The sequence below is a fragment of the Oncorhynchus nerka genome, linkage group LG24 (assembly GCF_034236695.1).
Source record: "Oncorhynchus nerka isolate Pitt River linkage group LG24, Oner_Uvic_2.0, whole genome shotgun sequence".
NCBI lineage: Eukaryota > Metazoa > Chordata > Actinopteri > Salmoniformes > Salmonidae > Oncorhynchus > Oncorhynchus nerka.
This window is the reverse complement of record NC_088419.1, coordinates 13,107,819-13,130,606: the sequence shown is the minus strand read 5'-3', so window position 1 is coordinate 13,130,606 and position 22,788 is coordinate 13,107,819. Positions and strand designations below refer to the sequence as shown.

The following is a 22,788-nucleotide window of genomic DNA, read 5'->3' as shown; positions in this document are numbered from 1 at the left end:
CTGGTGGTTAGGCTATAAAAATCTGTTTACAGTGAGTGAATGATAGCAATCGGACCATGCTGGAGAGGCATGTTCTTTCAAGCTCTAGCAGGTTGTGGTGTTGGTTCTCTCGTCTTTAATTGCTTGTACGTCATTGTTCGGTGAAATGTTTGGGGACTATAGTAGACAATAATGACATGGTATGCTCTTTCTACATTTTTGTAATTTAGCAGACACTCTTATCCAGAGCGACTTACATGAAGTTAATACATTTTCATACTGGACCCCCCTGGGAATCGGACCCACAAACCTGGTGTTGCAAGCACCAACTGACACACGTTTCACTCTCTCTCTCTCTCTCTCTCTCTCTCTCTCTCTCTCTCTCTCTGTCTCTATCTCACTACCTCTCTCTCTCTCTCTCTCTCTCTCTCTCGCGTTCTCTTCATCTCTCTTCATCTCTCTCTCTCTCTCTCTCTCTCTCTCTCTCTCTCTTCATCTCTCTCTCTCTCCCTCTCTCTCTGTCTCTCTCTCTTCATCTCTCTCTCCCTCTCTCTCTGTCTCTCTCTCTCTCCCTCTCTCTCTCTCTCTCTCGCTCCCTCTCTCTCTCTTTATCTCCCTCTCTCTTAATCGGTCTCTCTCTCTTGCTCTCTTCATCTCTCTCTCTCTCTTCATCTCTCTCTCTCTCTTTATCCCTCTCTCTTCTTATCCCTCTCTCTCTCCTTATCTCTCTCTCTCTTCATTTCTCTCTCTCTCTCTCTCTCTCTCTCTCTCTCTCTCTCTCTCTCCTTACCCCCGCCACCGGGGTGCCAAACCTTTCAGCACTATTTGAAATGAGAGGGGAAAAACCACCGGTGTGTGTCCATGCTGGCTTCCGTTCAAATCAAATTAAAACTCCTCAACCTTTCCCTCTGTCTGCCGGCTGTCTGGAGCATACAGAGCAGGGGTTTTTCTGGGTCAAATGGGGCTGCCCCCGCCATGGGCGAGAGAGAGAGAGACAGAGAGACAGATCATACCCCCCCAAAATGCTAACCTCCCCTGTTATTGTAATGGTTAGAAAGTCTTGGGGGTATATTTGTCGTCTGTAACTTTCTCATTCATCAAAATTCATGATTCTTTCAGGATTATCTGTATTCATGGTAGCATCCACATTAATGTAGAAGTGTTTAGAAACATATTATATTCTTATTTATAATAAAAGTGACTCCAAAATGACACAATACATTATTTACCATTCTATTTACCATTTCTATTGGACACAAAATAATCTGGAACACAACCAGAATGAACAGCAACAATGATGTAAACAGTGCATGCTATGATATGAATATGGGTCCATATACTTAACTTTGAACTACTTTAATACACATATAAGTGAATTTGTCCCAATGCTTTTGGTCCCCTAAAATCCAAAGTGCTGGAGTACAGAGTCAAAACAACTAAAAACATGTCACTGTCCCAATACTTTTGGAGCTCACTGTATATGACTAATCTATCTGGAAGAGTAGCACTGTCCTCACTGTATATGACTAATCTATCTGGAAGAGTAGCACTGTCCTCACTGTATATGACTAATCTATCTGGAAGAGTAGCACTGTCCTCACTGTATATGACTAATCTATCTGGAAGAGTAGCACTGTCCTCACTGTATATGACTAATCTATCTGGAAGAGTAGCACTGTCCTCACTGTATATGACTAATCTATCTGGAAGAGTAGCACTGTCCTCACTGTATATGACTAATCTATCTGGAAGAGTAGCACTGTCCTCACTGTATATGACTAATCTATCTGGAAGAGTAGCACTGTCCTCACTGTATATGACTAATCTATCTGGAAGAGTAGCACTGTCCTCACTGTATATGACTAATCTATCTGGAAGAGTAGCACTGTCCTCACTGTATATGACTAATCTATCTGGAAGAGTAGCACTGTCCTCACTGTATATGACTAATCTATCTGGAAGAGTAGCACTGTCCTCACTGTAATCTATCTGACTAATCTATCTGACTAAAGAGTAGCACTGTCCTCACTGTATATGACTAATCTATCTGGAAGAGTAGCACTGTCCTCACTGTATATGACTAATCTATCTGGAAGAGTAGCACTGTCCTCACTGTATATGACTAATCTATCTGGAAGAGTAGCACTGTCCTCACTGTATATGACTAATCTATCTGGAAGAGTAGCACTGTCCTCACTGTATATGACTAATCTATCTGGAAGAGTAGCACTGTCCTCACTGTATATGACTAATCTATCTGGAAGAGTAGCACTGTCCTCACTGTACATGACTAATCTATCTGGAAGAGTAGCACTGTCCTCACTGTATATGACTAATCTATCTGGAAGAGTAGCACTGTCCTCACTGTATATGACTAATCTATCTGGAAGAGTAGCACTGTCCTCACTGTATATGACTAATCTATCTGGAAGAGTAGCACTGTCCTCACTGTATATGACTAATCTATCTGGAAGAGTAGCACTGTCCTCACTGTATATGACTAATCTATCTGGAAGAGTAGCACTGTCCTCACTGTATATGACTAATCTATCTGGAAGAGTAGCACTGTCCTCACTGTATATGACTAATCTATCTGGAAGAGTAGCACTGTCCTCACTGTATATGACTAATCTATCTGGAAGAGTAGCACTGTCCTCACTGTATATGACTAATCTATCTGGAAGAGTAGCACTGTCCTCACTGTATATGACTAATCTATCTGGAAGAGTAGCACTGTCCTCACTGTACATGACTAATCTATCTGGAAGAGTAGCACTGTCCTCACTGTATATGACTAATCTATCTGGAAGAGTAGCACTGTCCTCACTGTATATGACTAATCTATCTGGAAGAGCAGCACTGTCCTCACTGTATATGACTAATCTATCTGGAAGAGTAGCACTGTCACTGGTAATGGAAGACTGGCTACTTGTCAGCCAATCAGAATAAACCTTCACCCACACATGCAGAGTTAAAACTCATGTAAGAGGCTTAATGCCACCATGAAAGGAACTGATTTGAATGTATTAATCTCAATTAGTGGTTTTCAATTCATTGGGGTTTGTTCAAATTATGACACATAATTGAGGTACGGATATGCATATTCAATGAGGGGGGAGCATTGTTTTGCTCGCTGAGTGACACGTTAATTGATCAATTTGATTTATCGATTAGGATGATGGAAAAGGCTAAACCGAAAGAGGAACTTTAATCCAGAAACTGTAAATGTGTGCCTATTGTTGAACGCAATCCAAATGGAGAGATTTAATCAGGATAGACACAGCACTTCTATATTGGGAGCGATTTGGAACATGCTATATTTTATGAACAAGATGAATTTCGTGATACAGCTGTTGGGGGTGGCTCATTTCCAGGTCACTAGACTGAGTCGCTAATGATAACGGTGGTAGAATGTCAACAAACTCGAAGCACGTGGAGCGCAGCCAAAATCAGCAACAGCTTAACTGCAGCCGACGGCTTATATCATCTTTTTTTATCACTTCATTTACTTAGATTTGTTGCCACAGGTTCTGCTGGGTATTGAACATCACCAGACATTATAGCAAATTAAATGATAGTGTATTCTCATTTGTTTTCATTTTGTTATCCTTCGAACTGTTAGTTTTACTGTGATTTGGTACTGCAGGTATATTATAGCCAACAGATCAGGACTAAACTGTTCTGTCAAGAACTACACGTCATGAACTGTAAAAGAAAATAATTTAAAATCCTCCGGTTTAGTTTTTCTTTTGAATTGACCAGATTGATAAAAGGCTTCTGGTCTTCTTTGGTCCATCCATTCCTAGTGGTGGAGTGAGTTAGAGGTTAAGATTCGCTTGACTTGGTCAGGGTCACATCGTTTTCAAAACTGCTGCCGCCCCAAGATTGTTATTGGTTTTGAACTTAACCTCCCCTTCAGAATAAACTGCAGATTCAGCTGCTATTTGATGGGCACAATAAAAACCCTTTGGAGAATGGGAGCTGTCAGAGCCGACACTACACTACACTACACTAGCCTGGTCAGTGTTTAGCCAGCTGCTGTGGGCTTTGACATCGTAGATGGAAGACTGAGCCAAGTACTTGCTGGACTCATAGAAAACAAACCAGCTTCATTCCTCACGAAGTGTTGTTGTTTTGGTTTGATACTACAGTACCCAAGTCAATGACATGCTAAGGTCAGGGACAGCCTCTTCAGTCTGGAGAATCCCCACATGTCACTGGTGGGATATTCCTGAGCCGGAGGATGAGGCAGGAGGGAGAAGGAGTGGGGAGTACGGGAATCGGAATATCCCCATGCTGCCAAGTCGCACATCCAAGTCTCAGCAAACGGGGCGGCAGGGTAGCCTAGTGGTTAGAGCGTTGGACTAGTAACCGGAAGGTTGCAAGTTCAAATCCCCGAGCTGACAAGGTACAAATCTGTCGTTCTGCCCCTGAACAGGCAGTTAACCCACTGTTCCTAGGCCGTCATTGAAAATAAGAATTTGTTCTTAACTGACTTGCCTAGTTAAATAAAATTAAAAAATGTGAAGGATAATCCTTGGCAAGGTAACTGAAGAGGGGTAGCGTAGCATGCATGCATGCTTGGTGATGTTGATGCTCGGTGATGTTGTCTCCATTCATGCTACACCATGACAGGTTAAGTTATCTAAGTACACAAGGTAGTGTCACAATGCTAAAGTTTATTGAGGTACGCTAATTAGCGTTAGCTTTAGTGCCTCAGTTTAGTTTTAGCAGGACCAGGTGAATTATCATTAGCATGAAGCAGTAAGCAGGTGTGTTGTGTATATAGTTTTACACTTAACCTAGTAATTTCTCTTGAGATAGAAACACCTGTATTGGCAAGGCTGACTTGACCTTTCTGCAATGTGAGCTTTTGATTTTAAAAAGTCACTAGGAAAGGATGAACTTTAATGTCCCTGAGTGGAACATTGTCTTAGACATGCTACTGTATACCAATATAAACACTGTTCATTACACACTCAACATTATACATTGACATTTTTTTGGGGGGGTTGGACGTTGTTTTCTCTCTGCAGGTCAAAGTGATGGTACGCATCTGCTCTGCCCAGGGCTCCAGCAACACCTCGGAGTCCAGGTCATTTCTAAAGGTGGACGCCCGCAAGAAGCAGCTCACCCTCTGCGAAACGTCCGCTAACTGCCACTCCAGTGCTGCCCAGAGGCGCGCCGCCGCAGCCGCCCCCAAGATGTTTGCTTTCGATGCTGTTTTCTCCCAGGATGCATCACAAGTAAGCCACAGACACTCTCCCCAACCCCGCTGCCCCTGTCCTCACAGGTTGTACAGGCTTTTGTTTTTGCCCAGCATTAACACAATTTCAACTAATTCAACTAACTGATTAAACTAATGAGGAGCCTGATGATTAGTTGATTAGCTGAAACAGGTGTGTTAGTGCTGGGCTGGGGAAAAAAAGCCTTCCCACTCTGTGGCTCTCCAGAACCTGCGTTGACGAACCGTGGCGTTGTATGATGTTCTTGATATGATGAGATGTCCAAGGGGGAGGAGGGTGGGAAAGTGACCACAGCTCCTATTTTTGGACATGGGGGTTGGGAACAGGCTAAGCAGTTGGTCCCTTTAAAGTCAAAGTGCTTTGAATTCCAGTCAGGGCTTAGCCAAGCTTTCCAAAAATACATATCTAATTGCACAGTGCATGGTGGTGGGTGGGTGGTGGTGGTGGTGGTGATGGTCGTGGTGGTGGGGGTGATGGTGGTAGTGGTGGTGATGGTGGTGGTGATGGTGATGGTGGTGGTGATGGTGGTGGTGGTGACGATGGTGGTGGTGGTGGTGGTGATGGTGATGGTCGTGGTGGTGGGGGTGATGGTGGTAGTGGTGGTGGTGGTGACGGTGGTGGTGGTGGTGGTGATGATGGTGGTGGTGGTGGTGGTGATGATGGTGGTGGTGATGGTGGTGGTGGTGGTGGTGACGATGGTGGTGGTGGTGGTGGTGGTGATGGTGATGGTCGTGGTGGTGGGGGTGATGGTGGTAGTGGTGGTGGTGGTGACGGTGGTGGTGGTGGTGGTGATGATGGTGGTGGTGGTGGTGGTGATGATGGTGGTGGTGATGGTGGTGGTGGTGGTGGTGACGATGGTGGTGGTGGTGGTGGTGGTGGTGATGATGGTGGTGGTGGTGATGATGGTGGTGGTGATGATGATGGTGGTGGGGGGTAGGTGGTGGTGGTGACGATGGTCGTGGTGGTGATGGTGGTTAGTGGTGGTGGTGATGGTGGTGGTGGTGGTGATGATGATGGTGGTGACGATGATGGTGGTGGGGGTAGGTGGTGGTAGTGATGATGGTGGTGGTTGGTGGTGATGGTGGTGGTGATGATGATGGTGGTGGGTGGGTGGGTAGGGGTGGTGGTGGTGGTGGTGGATGGGTGGGGGTGGTGGGTGGTTGGGTGGTTGTGGTGATGGTTGTGTGAGGATATAGCCCTGCATCAGAAACCAGCCCCAGAGTGCAGGGGAGAAAGAAACAACAAACTTTCTGCCTGCACCAGTTTTAGCTGCAACACGCGCTGTGCTACAGGTTAGAGGGTATCCTGTCAGACAACGTCAGCCTGATGATTGGTGACCCTACTGCTCAAAGGAGAGGCGGCTTTGAAGAAGAAGACTTCAGAGCTACTGTCGAGCTCCTATTAGAACACTGCCAGTCAACCTGCACACACACACACGCACACACACACACACACACACACACACACACACACACACACACACACACACACACACACACACATACACACATACACACAAACACAGCAACACACTCCTCACTCTCTCTCTCACACATACACACACACACACACACGAGGCGTAGTGCCAGAGTTTGAACACTTCATCATGGAGGCTTTGTGGCTCTGCCTGTCTGCTATGGGACTGATCAGAGAGAAAACTGAGGCTGCTATGGGATTGATCAGAGAGAAAACTGAGCTGGCAATCGGACTGATCAGAGAGAGAGAGCTGAGAACGTTAAACGTTATATGTCCATATTATGCAATGCAGGTCTACTCTGCATCCTGGAAACAGGCAGAGTCATGAGATTGCCAAGCGAGGCAGCATTACCTAGGCCAGCAGGTCCCAATCCAATCAAATATCTTGGTGGTCAAATTTGGTCAATTGTAGTAAGTGAATGTAACAAAATAAATGTATCTGTATTGTTATTAACAATTGCATTGTGGAAATGAATTAGAAAATCTTTGTAATACCAGAAATACTCAGACCGTTAAAGGAATGAATTAATAAAAATCAGCGGACCACAGGTTGAAAACCACTGACCTATAGCTGCAATGTGCTACCCTATATGTAAGTTCTGCTACTGTGAATAAAGTGGACGGGTCATTCATATTAAAACAACCAAGAGAGATTTGCAACGTGATGCAACGTGTAGAAATAAACTGCAACCTACGAACTCTCGCCCCTAGTGCTTTTAGGTCTTAGAAGTGTTTGCGTTTGATATGCATCCAAAGGGTTGTAGATGGCTCCTCCTTGTATGTTTGACATGGTGCTGTGCTTTGTTTTCCTGCTTGGTTGTGTTTGCCTCTTTGCTATTGGGATGTCCTGTGATGTCAAATGATCTGAAGTCACAAACAATGTTCTGCACGCAGAGACTCAGTCACACTGAGGTGTGATATGCTGTGTTGTCGTTGGCTGAAATGATCTGTGCTTTCTACTGATAGGCTGAGGTGTGATATGCTGTGTTGTCGTTGGCTGAAGTGATCTGTGCTTTCTACTGATAGGCTGAGGTGTGATATGCTGTGTTGTCGTTGGCTGAAGTGATCTGTGCTTTCTACTGATAGGCTGAGGTGTGATATGCTGTGTTGTCGTTGGCTGAAATGATCTGTGCTTTCTACTGATAGGCTGAGGTGTGATATGCTGTGTTGTCGTTGGCTGAAGTGATCTGTGCTTTCTACTGATAGGCTGAGGTGTGATATGCTGTGTTGTCGTTGGCTGAAATTATCTGTGCTTTCTACTGATAGGCTGAGGTGTGATATGCTGTGTTGTCGTTGGCTGAAATTATCTGTGCTTTCTACTGATAGGCTGAGGTGTGCTATGCTGTGTTGTCGTTGGCTGAAATGATCTGTGCTTTCTACTGATAGGCTGAGGTGTGCTATGCTGTGTTGTCGTTGGCTGAAATGATCTGTGCTTTCTACTGATAGGCTGAGGTGTGATATGCTGTGTTGTCGTTGGCTGAAATGATCTGTGCTTTCTACTGATAGGCTAAGGTGTGCTATGCTGTGTTGTCGTTGGCTGAAATGATCTGTGCTTTCTACTGATAGGCTGAGGTGTGCTCGGGGACGGTGGCGGAGGTCATCCAATCGGTGGTGAACGGTGCAGATGGCTGCATCTTCTGCTTAGGCCATGCCAACCTCGGTATGACCACACACACACACACACACACACACACACACACACACACACACACACACACACACACACACACACACACACAAATCTATGCCCTTGAAATAACGAATGACGGCCCATTAATGTGTCAAACAGTTTAATTTCCTGTTTTCACACCTCAAGAAACAAACTAGATGACTGACTGAACAGAGGTCCCCGTTTTAATTGACTCCACCATTGTGGGTCCCTACCCCCCTTTCCCATTAGGAAACCACTTCACGGATTTCATTTCCTGCTGGGAGTCCCAATGATTGTTTACAATAGAGCAGAGAGATGGAGAATCCCCTTTTGTTTTGTCTGCCTTATTTTAAAGCCCTCTTTGAGTTTGTGTGGAGAGCTTTGAAGGACAGGCAGAGAGAAGGAAGGCAGCGGCCTCTTCAGTATAATGTTGTAGGATGGGTGTGTGTGTGTGTGTGTGTGTGTGTGTGTGTGTGTGTACTGGCGCGCATGTTTTTTTGAGAGTGGGAAAAAGAGAGAGAGAGAAAGAGCTTTATGCAGAATGTAAAGTGCCCTTGTTTTCCATCTGGTTGTTAGACCAGTCTGTCCTTTTATCTAGTCCTTTGTTTCTCCTCCGGCTGTGTAGGTCTCTGCCAAACCCACTGATGAGGACTTCAGATCTCCCGTGTAGTTTGTTAACTTCTACTTCTGCTGTTACTTCTTTTACTGCTACAAATATTTATATTTGATCCACATCCCTAGACTTCACTTAACCCTATTAGTCACGAGATTCCAGTATTTCATTTATCTGACATTGGTTTTTCTCCAGCCTCTATATTTAGCCTCACGATGAAGTGTTTTACCATTTCCTTTTCAGGACAACCAGGGCTGTAAGTAGAACACAAAATAATTTGACATAAACAGTTGCATTCATGACTTTTATGGATACGAATAGAAAAATAAGGTCCGCCAAACCAAAGACCAGGTAGAAATGTATTTATATGAATGTTGTAGTTACAGAAATTGTTTGCACTCTGGGAAATTTATATCCAACTAGTCAATGACAACTGTGTGGAATTTGGAGTTTGTGACAGCAACTATGTGAGCTTGTTACAGTATTATAGACACTATGTCCTGGGAACCCCTTACCTCCTAACGAGTCTTGTGTAGCTGGTGACATCATAGAGCAAAACATGTGCGTGTTCGTGATAGTCTCAGCTTTTCATAGATTAGTTTAGATAGCTTTAATAGTTTGTAGCTCAAACCATTCAGACTCTATAGAGGTTTTTGTATGAAAGACCCGGCCCCGGTCCCCTTCGGGATCCGCTCTTGTCTCACAAACACCGCTCTAGCTCATCTCCCGTTAATCACACAGACTACACATGGTCGCTATCTACGGATGCACGAGAAATAGACTCATCAAATGGTAGAATCCAGTAGTCTGTAGCTCAAACACGCACTGTTTAAAATGGGTTGGAAGCCTAAAGATGCCCCGGCGATACGGTGGGACTCATTGGGTTAAAACGTTTAGTCAACCCTGTCTTTTATCTACTTCAACAGCAGACTGCACTCATAAACCTGTCTTTTATCTACTTCATCAGCAGACTGCACTCATAAACCTGTTTTTGTCTAGTCCTATTTGAACTAGCTATTTCCTTTCTGAACAAATATATAACTATAAGCAACCTTTGACAGTTTTTTTAACCTTTATTTAATTAGGCAAGTCAGTTAAGAACAAATTCTTATTTTCAATGACGGCCTAGGAACAGTGGGTTAACTGCCTGTTCAGGGGCAGAACAACAGATGTTTACCTTGTCAGCGCGGGGATTTGATCTTCCAACCTTTCGGTTATTAGTCCAATGCTTTAACCACTAGGCTACCTGCCCCCCTGCTGTTTTGGAGAGCAGACTTAATATCCGACAGGCCGGTTTACAGGACACAGATTTAGTCTAGCCAAGGACTAAGATGCACTTTCAATGGAGAATCTCAGTTGAAAGTTAGTTAGTCCATGTCTGAGAAAACAACCCAACAAGTATAACAAGTGCACCACTCACCACCTCAAATAACCTCTGAACCCTCCTCCACAGGTAAGACGTACACCATGATTGGTCGGGACTGCTCCACACAGAGCCTGGGTGTGGCTCCCTGCGCCATCTCCTGGCTCTTCAAGCTCATCGAGGAACGCAAGGAGAAGGCCGGGGCACGCTTCTCTGTCCGCGTGTCCGCCGTGGAGATCTCCGGCCGGGACGAGGCGCTGACCGACCTGCTGTCCAATGTGTCCACAGGCAGCCTGCAGGATGGCCAGTCTCCGGGGGTGTACCTGCGCGAGGACCCCATCTGCGGGTCACAGGTACGGAGCTGGTTGGCTAGTGGGAGTGTGTGTGTGTGTTGGCTTTGGGTGGAGAGCTCTAGAGAAAGCATTTTAATAGTTTGTGACAAACCTAGCATAGGCTATGTTCAGCTATATTCTGACTTAATATCTAGAATTTGTGCTTACGTTGTGTGCTCCTTTCTCAACAATAAATCACCCGTCATTGAATGCTTCAATTCTTTAGCTACCTGGGCTCTTGTGATGCCGCTTCCACCTGACTTCCTCAGACAACATCTCTCCCTCCCTGGACCCTCTCTCTCTCTCACCTCTCCCTCCCTGGACCCTCTCTCTCACCTCTCCCTCCCTGGACCCTCTCTCTCTCTCACCTCTCCCTCCCTGGACCCTCTCTCTCTCACCTCTCCCTCCCTGGACCCTCTCTCTCTCACCTCTCCCTCCCTGGACCCTCTCTCTCTCTCACCTCTCCCTCCCTGGACCCTCTCTCTCTCTCACCTCTCCCTCCCTGGACCCTCTCCTCTCTCTCTCTCTCTCACCTCTCCCTCCCTGGACCCTCTCTCTCTCTCTCCTCTCCCTCCCTGGACCCTCTCTCTCTCTCTCACCTCTCCCTCCCTGGACCCTCTCTCTCTCTCACCTCTCCCTCCCTGGACCCTATCTCTCTCTCTCTCACCTCTCCCTCCCTTTGTGCGCATATCTGACCTCCTGATCACCCAGGAGACTCCCTCCGCCGGGCCAGAAATGTGTGCTGTTCGCCCAATTAGCTAGACCCTTCTAATGCAGTCTCTTTTCATCTCTCTCATTTCACTCGCCCCCACCCCCACCCCTCTCTTCTTTTCTTTCTTTATGTCTATGGCTGTCTGTCTTTATTTGCCTGTCCGTCTCTCCCATGTTCTTTTCTCACCTATTTGTGTCTCCCTCTCTCTTTCATCTCGTTCATTATGTGTCTGTGTGGGAGTCTCTCTTACTCTCTTAATTCATCTCCCATTTTCTCTCCCTCTCTGTCTTTACCTTTCTCGCAACTCTCTCTGTACCTCCCCCTTTCTCTCTCGTGCACTCTCTCTTTATTTCTTTCTCTCTCTGTCTCGCTCTCTCAATTCAATTCAAAGGGTTTTATTGGCATGAAAATCTTTTACAACAGCAGGAACAGTAGGAGGTACAGTACTAGTCTCAGTAGTATTAGTATGAGTTGTCTCCTTTCCTCTCTTTCGTTCAGTCTCCCTCATTTTTCATCTCTCTTCCCCCCCTCAGCTACAGAACCAGAGTGAGTTGCGTGCGGCCACTGCAGAGCGGGCAGCCTACTTTCTGGACACAGCCCTGGAGGCACGAAGCACCAGCCGCCCTCACTGCGATGAGGAGGAGAGGAGAAACTCCCACATGCTCTTCACCCTCCACATCTACCAGTACCGCATGGAGAAGAGTGTCAAAGGAGGAAGTGAGTAGGGTGCCCGTGGCTGTGTGTCGGGGGAGAAGTTGGGGATGGTTGGTCTGGTGTGTGCACTTAGTACACCTGGGTCAAATAGGTATTTGTTTTCTTTCAAATACTTGGTTTATATATATATATATACTGCTTGGTTTGACTTGCCTGGCACTATTCAATCAATGGAATTGCCCAGATAGTGTAAACCCACCAGAGCACACTGGGCAAGCAAAACTTTTTCTAGCGAGTTAATTTGACATTCAATGCGCAGTCTACCCCATGTATGAATTTCATCAGTCATCAGAGGTTACATAATGAAGGAGGATGACAGTTAAATATGGTGTCTTATTCATGTGATGACAGTTAAATATGGTGTCTTATTCATGTGATGACAGTTAAATATGGTGTCTTATTCATGTGATGACAGTTAAATATGGTGTCTTATTCATGTGATGACAGTTAAATATGGTGTCTTGTTCATGTGATGACAGTTAAATATGGTGTCTTGTTCATGTGATGACAGTTAAATATGGTGTCTTATTCATGTGATGACAGTTAAATATGGTGTCTTATTCATGTGATGACAGTTAAATATGGTGTCTTATTCATGTGATGACAGTTAAATATGGTGTCTTATTCATGTGATGACAGTTAAATATGGTGTCTTATTCATGTGATGACAGTTAAATATGGTGTCTTGTTCATGTGATGACAGTTAAATATGGTGTCTTGTTCATGTGATGACAGTTAAATATGGTGTCTTATTCATGTGATGACAGTTAAATATGGTGTCTTATTCATGTGATGACAGTAAAATATGGTGTCTTGTTCATGTGATGACAGTTAAATATGGTGTCTTTTTCATGTGATGTTAAATATTGATCTGGAGCTCCACATTGACCACCATATTGATGCAGATAAACCTTTGAAAGATAATGACGTCTTTAATTTGCTCGACGCTCAAAGGAGCCACTCTGATCAGCACAATGAAAAACCCTTGCCCTTTTATCTGGAGAACATATTTCACATGCATCATTAGTATGTTAAGGCCTGCTGGAAAGGCTAGGCCATCCAGCAAGTCTATTATCTCTCTCTCTCTCCCGCTCTTCCTCTCTCTCTAGCTCTTCCTCTCTCTCTCTTGCTCTTTTTTTCCAATCCAACTTGTATTAATTATCTTCATTTGGAGTTGCTGATAAGGCCTTAACAGGAATACTAACAAGGAAGGCTAGCTCATTTTCATTATACGCTGCCCTAGCCTACCTGTCATCGCCGCATCCTCTACATTAGCTGCTGTCATTAGTATTTCACACTCCCTTCGCTGCAATGCGGGGGTAGACACGGCACACGCTGTCCGGAGTCAGAATACATTTCAATAGGTAATGAGGCTTGAGTCCTCTTTCTGGGAATGTTTATAGAGCAGCACATAAAAGGGGAGGCTAGTTTGCAATTCCCGGGTTCCGGGGAGGGTTGTCACTCTGGAGCGCAGGGGAATGTAAATCTTGCTGACGCTAGGTTAATCTTCAGCCTCACCACTGTATTAAATCAGGACACCGTTCGGGTTTCTCTTAATGATATGAGTCAAAGTTTTCATACCACTGACCTAGATGAGCTCAAATGGGAAGGAATCTGTCCTCTCAACCGTAACTATGTCTTTTATCTGTGAGCAGTTAGCCTCCCGAAAGTGCGAGCCTTTTTGATTGTCACTTCTGAGCCGACTGTCCATAACTCTTGATTCATAGATACACACGGCAAGGCAAGGCATAACGTGACCACGCCCAGAGTAGGATACAGCCGTAGGGTACTCCCTTCACTCCTTTGTTAAATTGCCTACTTTAATCATAACCCGACAACGGCTGTTTTTTTTTTTTTACATTCTATAATCATTTTGTATATGCTTGATTGGTCATTTTAATATAATTCCATGTCGTCTTAATCAACAAATGACATCATACCAAAAAAAAACACAATTCTAAACGTAAAAATGTTAACATGAACAGCTAGACTGTCGCATGGAATGTATGTCATCATTATCAGTCAAAGAGCCTATCCCAACAGATCTAAGTAACCCTGCTTTTAAGATGCCGGAAAGCTGTTCCATATTGTTTTTGTTTGAACAATAGTAGGAGAAAACACCATCAAATGGAGTTTCATCAACTCCCCAAGGACCAGGTTAGACAAGCCTCATGGTTTCAGGCTTCAAGCTGTGGGCTCCGGTTACTCAATACATTTATACGTGTGTTCCAAGCACTTCATCACTGGTAAATTCGTAACACTTGTTTTTCATCTAACTAGCTATGTGTATTGCATAAAGATTGCTAATCATCATGTAGTAAGGACTAGTGAGCTGTATCCATTAAAAAAACCAGCTATAATATTCTTCTGCATTTGGCTATTTATGCAAACCTGGATATTCCGCTGGTTTCGGTCATTTGGTAGGGTTGTCTCCCCAGCTGGTCTGGGGCAAGATGAAAGGACATATAGGCAAGCCAACAAGAATCCTCTTTTCTAAATACTTAGACCGTCCAAGGGCAGGAAAACACTGGAAGTAGTTACTTGACATATCTGAGACTAGCGAATTAGATCGAGATGAAGTTAAACGTTAGACAGCTAACGTCAGCTAATCGGCGAATAAGCTAAAGAAACAGTGATGTAAGTATAATGCAACAGCTTTCCTAGCTTTACTGTCAGTGTTAGCAGGTCGGGTAACAAATTAGTCGCGGAATAAGTATCATGAAAATAATTTGTTGTTGTGACAGCCAAGTACATTGCCTTCGGAAAGTATTCAGAGCCCTTGACTTTTTCCACATTTTGTTACGTTAGCCTTATTCTAAAATGTATTAAATTACATTTTTTTTAATCCTCAGCAATCTACACACAATACCCTATAAGCCAGGAGGTCGAAGGAATTGTCCGTAGAGCTCAAAGAAAGGATTATGTCAAAGCACAGATCTGGGGATGGATACCAAAAAATGTCTGCAGCATTAAAGATCCCCGAGAACACAGTGGCCTCCATCATTCTTAAATGGAAGAAGTTTGGAACCACCAAGACTTTTACTAGAACTGGCACCCCGGCCAAACTGAGCAGTCGGGGGAGAAGGGCTTTGGTCAGCGAGGTGACCAAGAACCCAATGGTCACTCTGACAGAGCTGTAGAGTTCCTTACAGAAGGACAACCATCTCTGCAGCACTTCAGCAATCAGGCCTTTATAATAGAGCGGCCAGACGGAAACCACTCCTCAGTGAAAGGCACGACAGCCCGCTTGGAGTTTGCCAAAAGGCACCTAAAGACTCTCAGACCATGAGAAACAAAATTCTCTGGTCTGATGAAACCAAGATTGAACTCTTTGGCCTGAATGCCAAATGTCATGTCTGGAAGAAACATGGCACCATCCCTACAGGGAAGCATGGTGGTGGCAGCATCATGCTGTGGGGATGTTTTTCAGCGGCAGGAATTGGGAGACTGGTCAGGATCGAGGGAAAGATGAACAGAGCAAAGTACAGAGAGATCCTTGATGAAAACCTGTTCAGGACCTCAGACTGGTCGAAGGTTCACCTTCCAACAGAACAACGACCCTAAGCACACAGACAAGACAACACAGGAGTGTCTTCGGCACAAGTCTATGAATGTCCTTGAAAGTTAGCCTAATTACATGGGAGTAAGGGGAAAACCCTCCTCGGGTGCGTGGTCACGTTAAGCCACACCTCGACGTGTGTATCTATCGGGCCACCTCTGTCAGGCCCCTATGTCTTTTTCATTGTGTTCCACTTAAAATCCCTGCTGTGCTCAGTGTGCTCAGTGCCCCCTGAAAGTGTCATTCAGTGTATCGGTCATTTAGCACAAAGCTAAATGGGGCGATGTGAAGTTTGAAGTGGTCCATTCAATGTGAACTCCTGAGCTTGTTTTTATTTTGGTGCTCAGGTTTTATAATTTACCATCTCTCCTTTTTTTCTCTTTTTTTAAACCCCCTTTTTCTCCCCAATTTCGTGGTATCCAATTGTTAGTTGTTACTGTCTTGTCTCATCGCTACAACTCCCAAGCGGGGTCTGGAGAGACGAAGGTCGAGAGCCATGCGTCCTCCGAAACACAACCCAACCAAGCCACACTGCTTCTTAACACAGCGCGCATCCAACCCGGAAGCCAGCCGCACCAATGTGTCGGAGGAAACACTATATCCTTGTCTCATTGCGCACTAGCGACTCCTGTGGCAGGCCGGGTGCAGTGCACGCTGACCAGGTCGCTAGTGCGCGATGAGACAAGGATACAGTGTTTCCTCCGACACATTGGTGCGGCTGGCTTCCGGGTTGGATGCGCGCTGTGTTAAGAAGCAGTGTGGCTTGGTTGGGTTGTGTTTCGGAGGACGCATGGCTCTCGACCTTCGTCTCTCCAGACCCCGTTTGGGAGTTGTAGCGATGAGACAAGGAAATCCCTGCCGGCCAAACCCTCCCTAACCCGGACGACGCTAGGCCAATTGTGCGCCGCCCCATGGGCCTCCCGGTCACGGCCGGCTGCGAACCCAGAGTCTCTGGGGGCACAGAGACCACCTTAAACCACTGCCACACCCGAGAGGCCCCCATCGCTCCTCTTTTTCTCTCAATTTACCTCTCTCACACTCTCTCTCTCTCCCCCCCTCTCTCTCTCTCTCTCTCTCTCTCTTTCTGTCTTTCTGTCTGTCTCTGCTGTTTTCTCCCTCTCTCATAAAGTGTCTGGCGGCCGCAGTCGTCTGCACCTGCTGGATCTGGGCAGCTGTGAGACAGACATACGTCGGACTCGGGAAGGAGGTGGAGGCCAGTGTCTGTCGCTCTCTGCTCTGGGAAACGTCATCCTCGCCCTGGCCAATGGGGCCAAGCACGTACCCTACAGGTATGTCTGAACATGAGGGACAAACACTAGTGAATAAAGATTTTTCACGTACCCTACAGGTATGTCTGAAAACGAGGGACAAACGCTCTTGAATATGATATTTTTTTAACGTACCCTACAGGTATGTCTGAGACGAGGGACAAACACATTCAGATGCTCATGAATAATTGTTTTTTTCCCAATGCCAATCTGAATGTGTCTGCATTGTATCTGTGTGTCTGGCTTTGTGTCATGGCCTTTTTATCTCTCTCCATTGTTCTTCCCACCTGACAGGAATCATCTATGAAGCCCTATTAGCCTGTTTGGATGAGAGAGAAGTTGAGGGAATTAGCGAAGCACCAACGTGGGAAATTATTGACAGTGTTATGGTTCAGGGAAAGGGTGTATTCTGGCTTCAATGAGATGAGGGGGTTTGGATTGTAATATAGAAGATTGAGTCTGTGAAAAGGAATATGTGGAATGAGATGTTTTTACTTGAGTCTCAGACAAGATCAGCTTTATTTATACACGGTATAGAGTAGGGTGGGCTTAATGAAAATGTTTCTTGTCTATTTAAAACTAGTTTTCATGGAACCTTTCACAAATTGCCCTACTTACCGACAAAACATGAGAAGGTAGTTGAAACGGAAAGTGGTTGAAAATGGTAAATGAGATCTCGTTTCTGCCGCCTTTTGCCTGTCTATGCCTAATCCTTTGGTACAATTAGGAATGGTTGCTGTGATCCTGGGAGGTTTAGAGGGGAGTGAGTTATGGCTACAAGGATCTGGTGCTGGTCCTTTTTGGGGGGACTAACGAGGGGATTTGTGATGTATTATTCAGGGATAGCAAGCTCACCATGTTGCTGAGGGAGTCTCTGGGCAACATCAACTGCCGAACCACCATGATAGCACACATCTCTGACTCACCAACCAATTACATGGAGACGCTCACCACTGTGCAGCTGGCCTCGCGTATCCACCGCATGAGGAAGAAGAAATCCAAGGTAGTAACATATAAACAAGCTATTTCAAGGCTTCCTACTGGGGGAAAAACTGGTTGAATCAATGCTGTTTCCAAATCATTTCAACCAAAAAAGTCAATGTGACGACGTTGAATCAATGCTGTTTCCAAATCATTTCAACCAAAAAAGTCAGTGTGACGACGTTGAATCAATGCTGTTTCCAAATCATTTCAACCAAAACAGTCAATGTGTGATGACGTTGAATCAATATGGAAAACTGGTTGGATTTGCAAAAAGTCATCAAGTCATCATGGTAAGGGAATTTTGTATTAAAAAAAAAAACTAAACCTAATTAAAACCTACATTTTAACCTAAATCCAATGACAGGTTGACATTTTTGGTTGAATTCACATTAGTTGACAACTCAATCAAAATGTAAATCAAAACTAGATGTTGAACTGACGTCTGTGCCCAGTGGGTTATGTTTTGAATTAAAGTGTGTGTGAGAGTGCGGTCATCTGTATCCAGAATGTGTACGTGAGTATTGGGTCTTGCATCCATTAAGATTTGGATCAATACATTCATATTACATTCTTTGCATGGTCTTCATAGATACAGACTTTATTCCTCAAGCATCCTTTGGTATCGCTCAATTAGAGAATGTCTGAATTGTTTGAATGATTTCCCAGGGTAATAATGACTCTGCCATAGAAATAATTAAATCTATTAAACTCATCTGTATTTCTTCCAAAGGAAGGGCTGTTACAGCAATAATTTTCTCAGTGTCTTATGCCATGTAATCAATACTAAAGAGAATCCAATGTATGCCCTGAGATTTGGAAAGCATACCTTCAACATAATTAGGCAGATTGACAGCATCTACTTATATTTTATAGATCAGGACACCATAGGATACATCAAATTATTTTTTTACATACATTTTCATGTAGTCTTTGGTTTGCACTTTTAACCTTGAATGGTATTCCAATAAATTGAAAAGTCTAGGAATTGAACACAGTTTATAATTCAGCTATTGAATCCCTACCGCAGACAAGATTTGAATGTGTGTTCTCTCTCCTGCTTATAGTATGCATCCAGCTCCTCTGGTGGTGAGAGTTCCTGCGAAGAGGGAAGAATCCGCAAGCCACACTTGAGACCCTTCCACCCACGAACCGTGGCTCTTGACCCCGATATGCCCACATTGCTGTCCAGTGACCCGGACTACTCATCCAGCAGTGAGCACTCCTGCGACACGGTCATCTACATCGGGCCTGGTGGGACCACCATTTCAGACAGAGAGCTCAGCGACAATGAGGGCCCACCTTCCTTTGTTCCGATCATTCCCTCACTGAACAGAAAGCGCGGGAAAGACACCCAACGCCCGGAGGTGGAATACTTCAAGTGCGACACGTTTGCTGAGCTCCAAGAGCGACTGGAGTGCATTGATGGCAGCGAGGGCCCAGCTGCCATCACTGGGGAGGGCAAAGGGGCACAAATAGCCCAAAGGACCAATAGCCCAGAGGAGACTGTGTCCCCCAAGACTGTTAAATCCCCCTCCCAAAAGCCTCTCGTTAGCACAACAACCACCAACACAGCTCCCGCTAAGTCTGAGCAGGAACATTCCAAATTGTCCTTAGATGGAGGGGACCCAGAGAGTCACAAACGGACAAGTGCAGATGGGGAGAAGGTTCTGGCCTGCGTGGTTAAGCCCAGTGTTTTGTTGCAAGACTCAGAGCCTGTGGTGCGAGAGAAGGTCTACCTCAACAAAGGGCCTACCGTACCTAAGCCTTCTGCCTCTCCTTCTTTGCCAAGATCCTCCAGAACACCCTCTCAGGGCCTGGATGCTATCTGCCGTGCACCCCCTGTGGGCATGAGTCAGCAGGCCCTAAGGCAAGGACAATATGGGGGGTCCCCGGTCCTGGAGAGGGCCCATCATGGCAGGAGTCCCATGGAGATGAGCCACCTTCGGGCAGCATTGAGGGGCAGATGCCTGGAGAGAGATGTCCTGAGGACCACGATCACCCTGCAGCAACCCATGGAGCTGAATGGGGAAGACGAGCTGGTGTTCACAGTTGTGGAGGACCTACCCATAGGACTGGTCCCAGACAATGGGCGGCCCTCCAGCATCATCAGCTTTAATAGTGACTGCTCCCTTCAGGCCCTGGCCTCAGGCTCCCGTCCTGTCAGCATCATTAGCAGCATCAACGATGAATTTGATGCTTACACGGCTCAAGAGTGTGCATCTGGGGTGAGCTCAGCCTCACAGGAGGAGATGTTTGCCCATCATGGTAGCAGACAGTCTTCCATTGGCTCCTGGCCGAGTGAAGTGAGCGTGTGCTCCCTGGAGAGCGACGGCACCCATTCGACAAGTAGATTCTTACAGAGGGCTAAGTGCATGGTACCGGAGAACACCTCCATATTGTCCTCCCCTGGTATATTCCGTAGGGAGCCGTTCTTGCAGCAGGGTACCAAGAGCTCCCTAAATGACAGTGGTGTCTGCTTCTCTGAGTTGGACAGTGACCCCGCAACCCCAAGCAAGCTCTCCCTAACTAAGTGCCCACCTTCTCCTGACTCTACCAAAGCATCTCTCAGAGCAAACACTCTGAACACCTCAGCCTCTTCTCAGATCCCACACCATGCTGTTCACTCCAGTCTTCCCAGGAAAACCAAACCTACCTCATCAGTTGCCCCAAGCTGCAGCAGGCAGGAAGGCAAGCAAGATGATCTCTGGTTGCGAGGGGGCGGCCATTCGGATCCTAGAGCGATTGAATCCACTGTGGCGAGTAAGCCACCCAGAAATGGCGTGAGTGGCCTCCCTTCCAGGAAGCCGGGAGGAAACAGCAACAGTGTACCTCGACCGCCGAAAGCACAGGTATCCTCCTCGACTCAGAGGGTGGTAGACGGTTGTGAGAAGTCCAGTAGCAAGAAAGCAGAGACCATGAGCAGGATGCCACAGCTCAGGCGAGGCGCCACCACTCTTGGCACAGTGTCAGTCCCCCACAGTTCCCCTGAATCAAAATGGGGCCGCGATGGTAGTGGTAGTCTGAGATTCTCCTCTTTGGGAAAGAAGGCAAATGGACAGAAAAGCAGCATGCTTCCAAAGTCTGGCTCTATCTCTCCTCCTGCTCCACCTGTTCGCAAATCAAGCCTTGATCAAAAGACAAGGATAGTCTTATCTCCTAGTGCCTTAAGGGCAGCCAGCGACGCTGCAAGGTCCTCATTGCCTAAAACATCAGTATCCGAGGAGGAATTTGATGTTCGATTCAGAGGGGATTTGTTTAGCTACAAAACATCCAGCTTGAAGGCTGACCATGGCTCAGCTAAGACAGCGTCAAGCCTGAAGACACGAGGAGCCAAAGGCGATTCTGGAAGGTACTATGGTAGCCTAATGTCCTTGGAGAGAAGTGACAGTCTAACCTCAGTGAGGTCCAGACCTGGCCTGTCGAGAGAGAATAGTGGCATTAGTTTAGGAGACAATGGAAAATCCAATAGATCAGTGCCAAAACTTGGGGTTCCCACCTCCACTACTTCCACATCCACTGCTACCTCTCCACCTTCCTCTACCACGTTTGCGACGTCAAGCAAGTTGGGACAGCTCAAAGCTAATGTCAACCCCAGGGCCATAGTTGCCAGTGGATCAAAGGCTAGAACCTTGTCTGCCAGCAGTTCCAAGACCCTTAACTACTCCACCAAATCTGATGATGCGCCAACCGCACGCAATGCCAGCCTACCTCCAACAGGGAAACCTCCAGCTCGTTCTTTGGCAGGGACCAATGGTAATGGCAAGCCTGGCAGGGGCACTATCATGGGCACCAAGCAGGCCATCCGGGCTGCCAATAGCCGAGTTAGTGAGCTTGTGGCGGGAAGCCCAAGGAAACATCTAAGCAGGGGTTCAGGGGACAATGCCAACGATAGCGGGGCAAGCGTCAGCGGATCCCCTGTCAGCACGCCGCTGCCCTCGCCCTATAGCAAGATCACAGCCCCGCGGAGGCCCCAGCGTTACAGCAGCGGGCACGGTAGTGACAATAGCAGTGTGCTCAGTGGGGAGCTTCCACCGGCCATGGGGCGTACTGCGCTCTTCTACCACAGCGGGGGCAGCAGCGGGTATGAGAGCATGATCCGAGACAGCGAGACCACAGGCAGTGCCTCGTCAGCCCACGACTCCATGAGCGAGAGCGGGGTGTCCACCTCTAATAGGAGTAGAGTGTCTAAATCACCCAAGAAGAGAGGCAATGGTGAGTATTAGTTACACTGAGAGAGTTCTGTAACAATATCCAGACAGCTGTACCACATCAATCACCACTCATGATCTCATAAAGTTGTACTTGTGAAATAAGTGTGATGTTATTTCATTTAGCGCCCCACAATATTCCAATTTATATTCCAATATACATATTAAAATAGTGATATAACTTTTCTTTGAAATCTGTAAAATAAAATATACATACAATATTTTCTCTACTTTTCTCACTAGTAGATTATTTATATTCTATTGAAAAGCGTTGCTAGGTAACAACCCTGGTGCTATATACAACATTGCATGCATGCTGAAGCGAGTAAGAATGTATTCATACACTCTAATATCATGTATGAATTTGCCTTGCACATGGATATCTCACATTTATATATCTATTTTTCCTAAACCTATGAATATATATTTCGATGTACAGTATGTACTCCACCTAGCATTGTCATGAATCTCCATTCAAGTGTAGTATCTGAAGTGACAGCGTATCCGGCTGCAGTGTACACTCATAACAAGAATTCGGTCTATTCAGATTCATGTGCCCATCCTCCTTAATTCATAACAGCAACAGATAGGGTCTAGTGCCTAATGCATATGTAATCAGTGCTAGCCCAAGGTTATGTGATCCCAGCTGGCTCTATGGAAGTCTGCTATCAGTCTGTGTCTTG

At 45.8% G+C, this 22,788-nt stretch overlaps 1 protein-coding gene across 3 annotated transcripts in view; it reads left to right on the top strand.

Annotated features, from left to right (window-relative positions):
- Positions 1-22,788, top strand: part of kif26aa (kinesin family member 26Aa) — a 191,312-nt gene that overhangs the window by 154,275 nt on the left and 14,249 nt on the right. For all 3 annotated transcript variants that reach the window (XM_065008629.1, XM_065008628.1, XM_065008630.1), the window contains 7 exons: positions 5,016-5,225; positions 8,268-8,361; positions 10,419-10,681; positions 11,906-12,089; positions 16,775-16,934; positions 17,754-17,916; positions 18,962-22,109. In XM_065008629.1, coding sequence (XP_064864701.1) covers positions 5,016-5,225; positions 8,268-8,361; positions 10,419-10,681; positions 11,906-12,089; positions 16,775-16,934; positions 17,754-17,916; positions 18,962-22,109 — 4,222 coding nt within the window. The remainder of the gene's footprint in view (positions 1-5,015; positions 5,226-8,267; positions 8,362-10,418; positions 10,682-11,905; positions 12,090-16,774; positions 16,935-17,753; positions 17,917-18,961; positions 22,110-22,788) is intronic.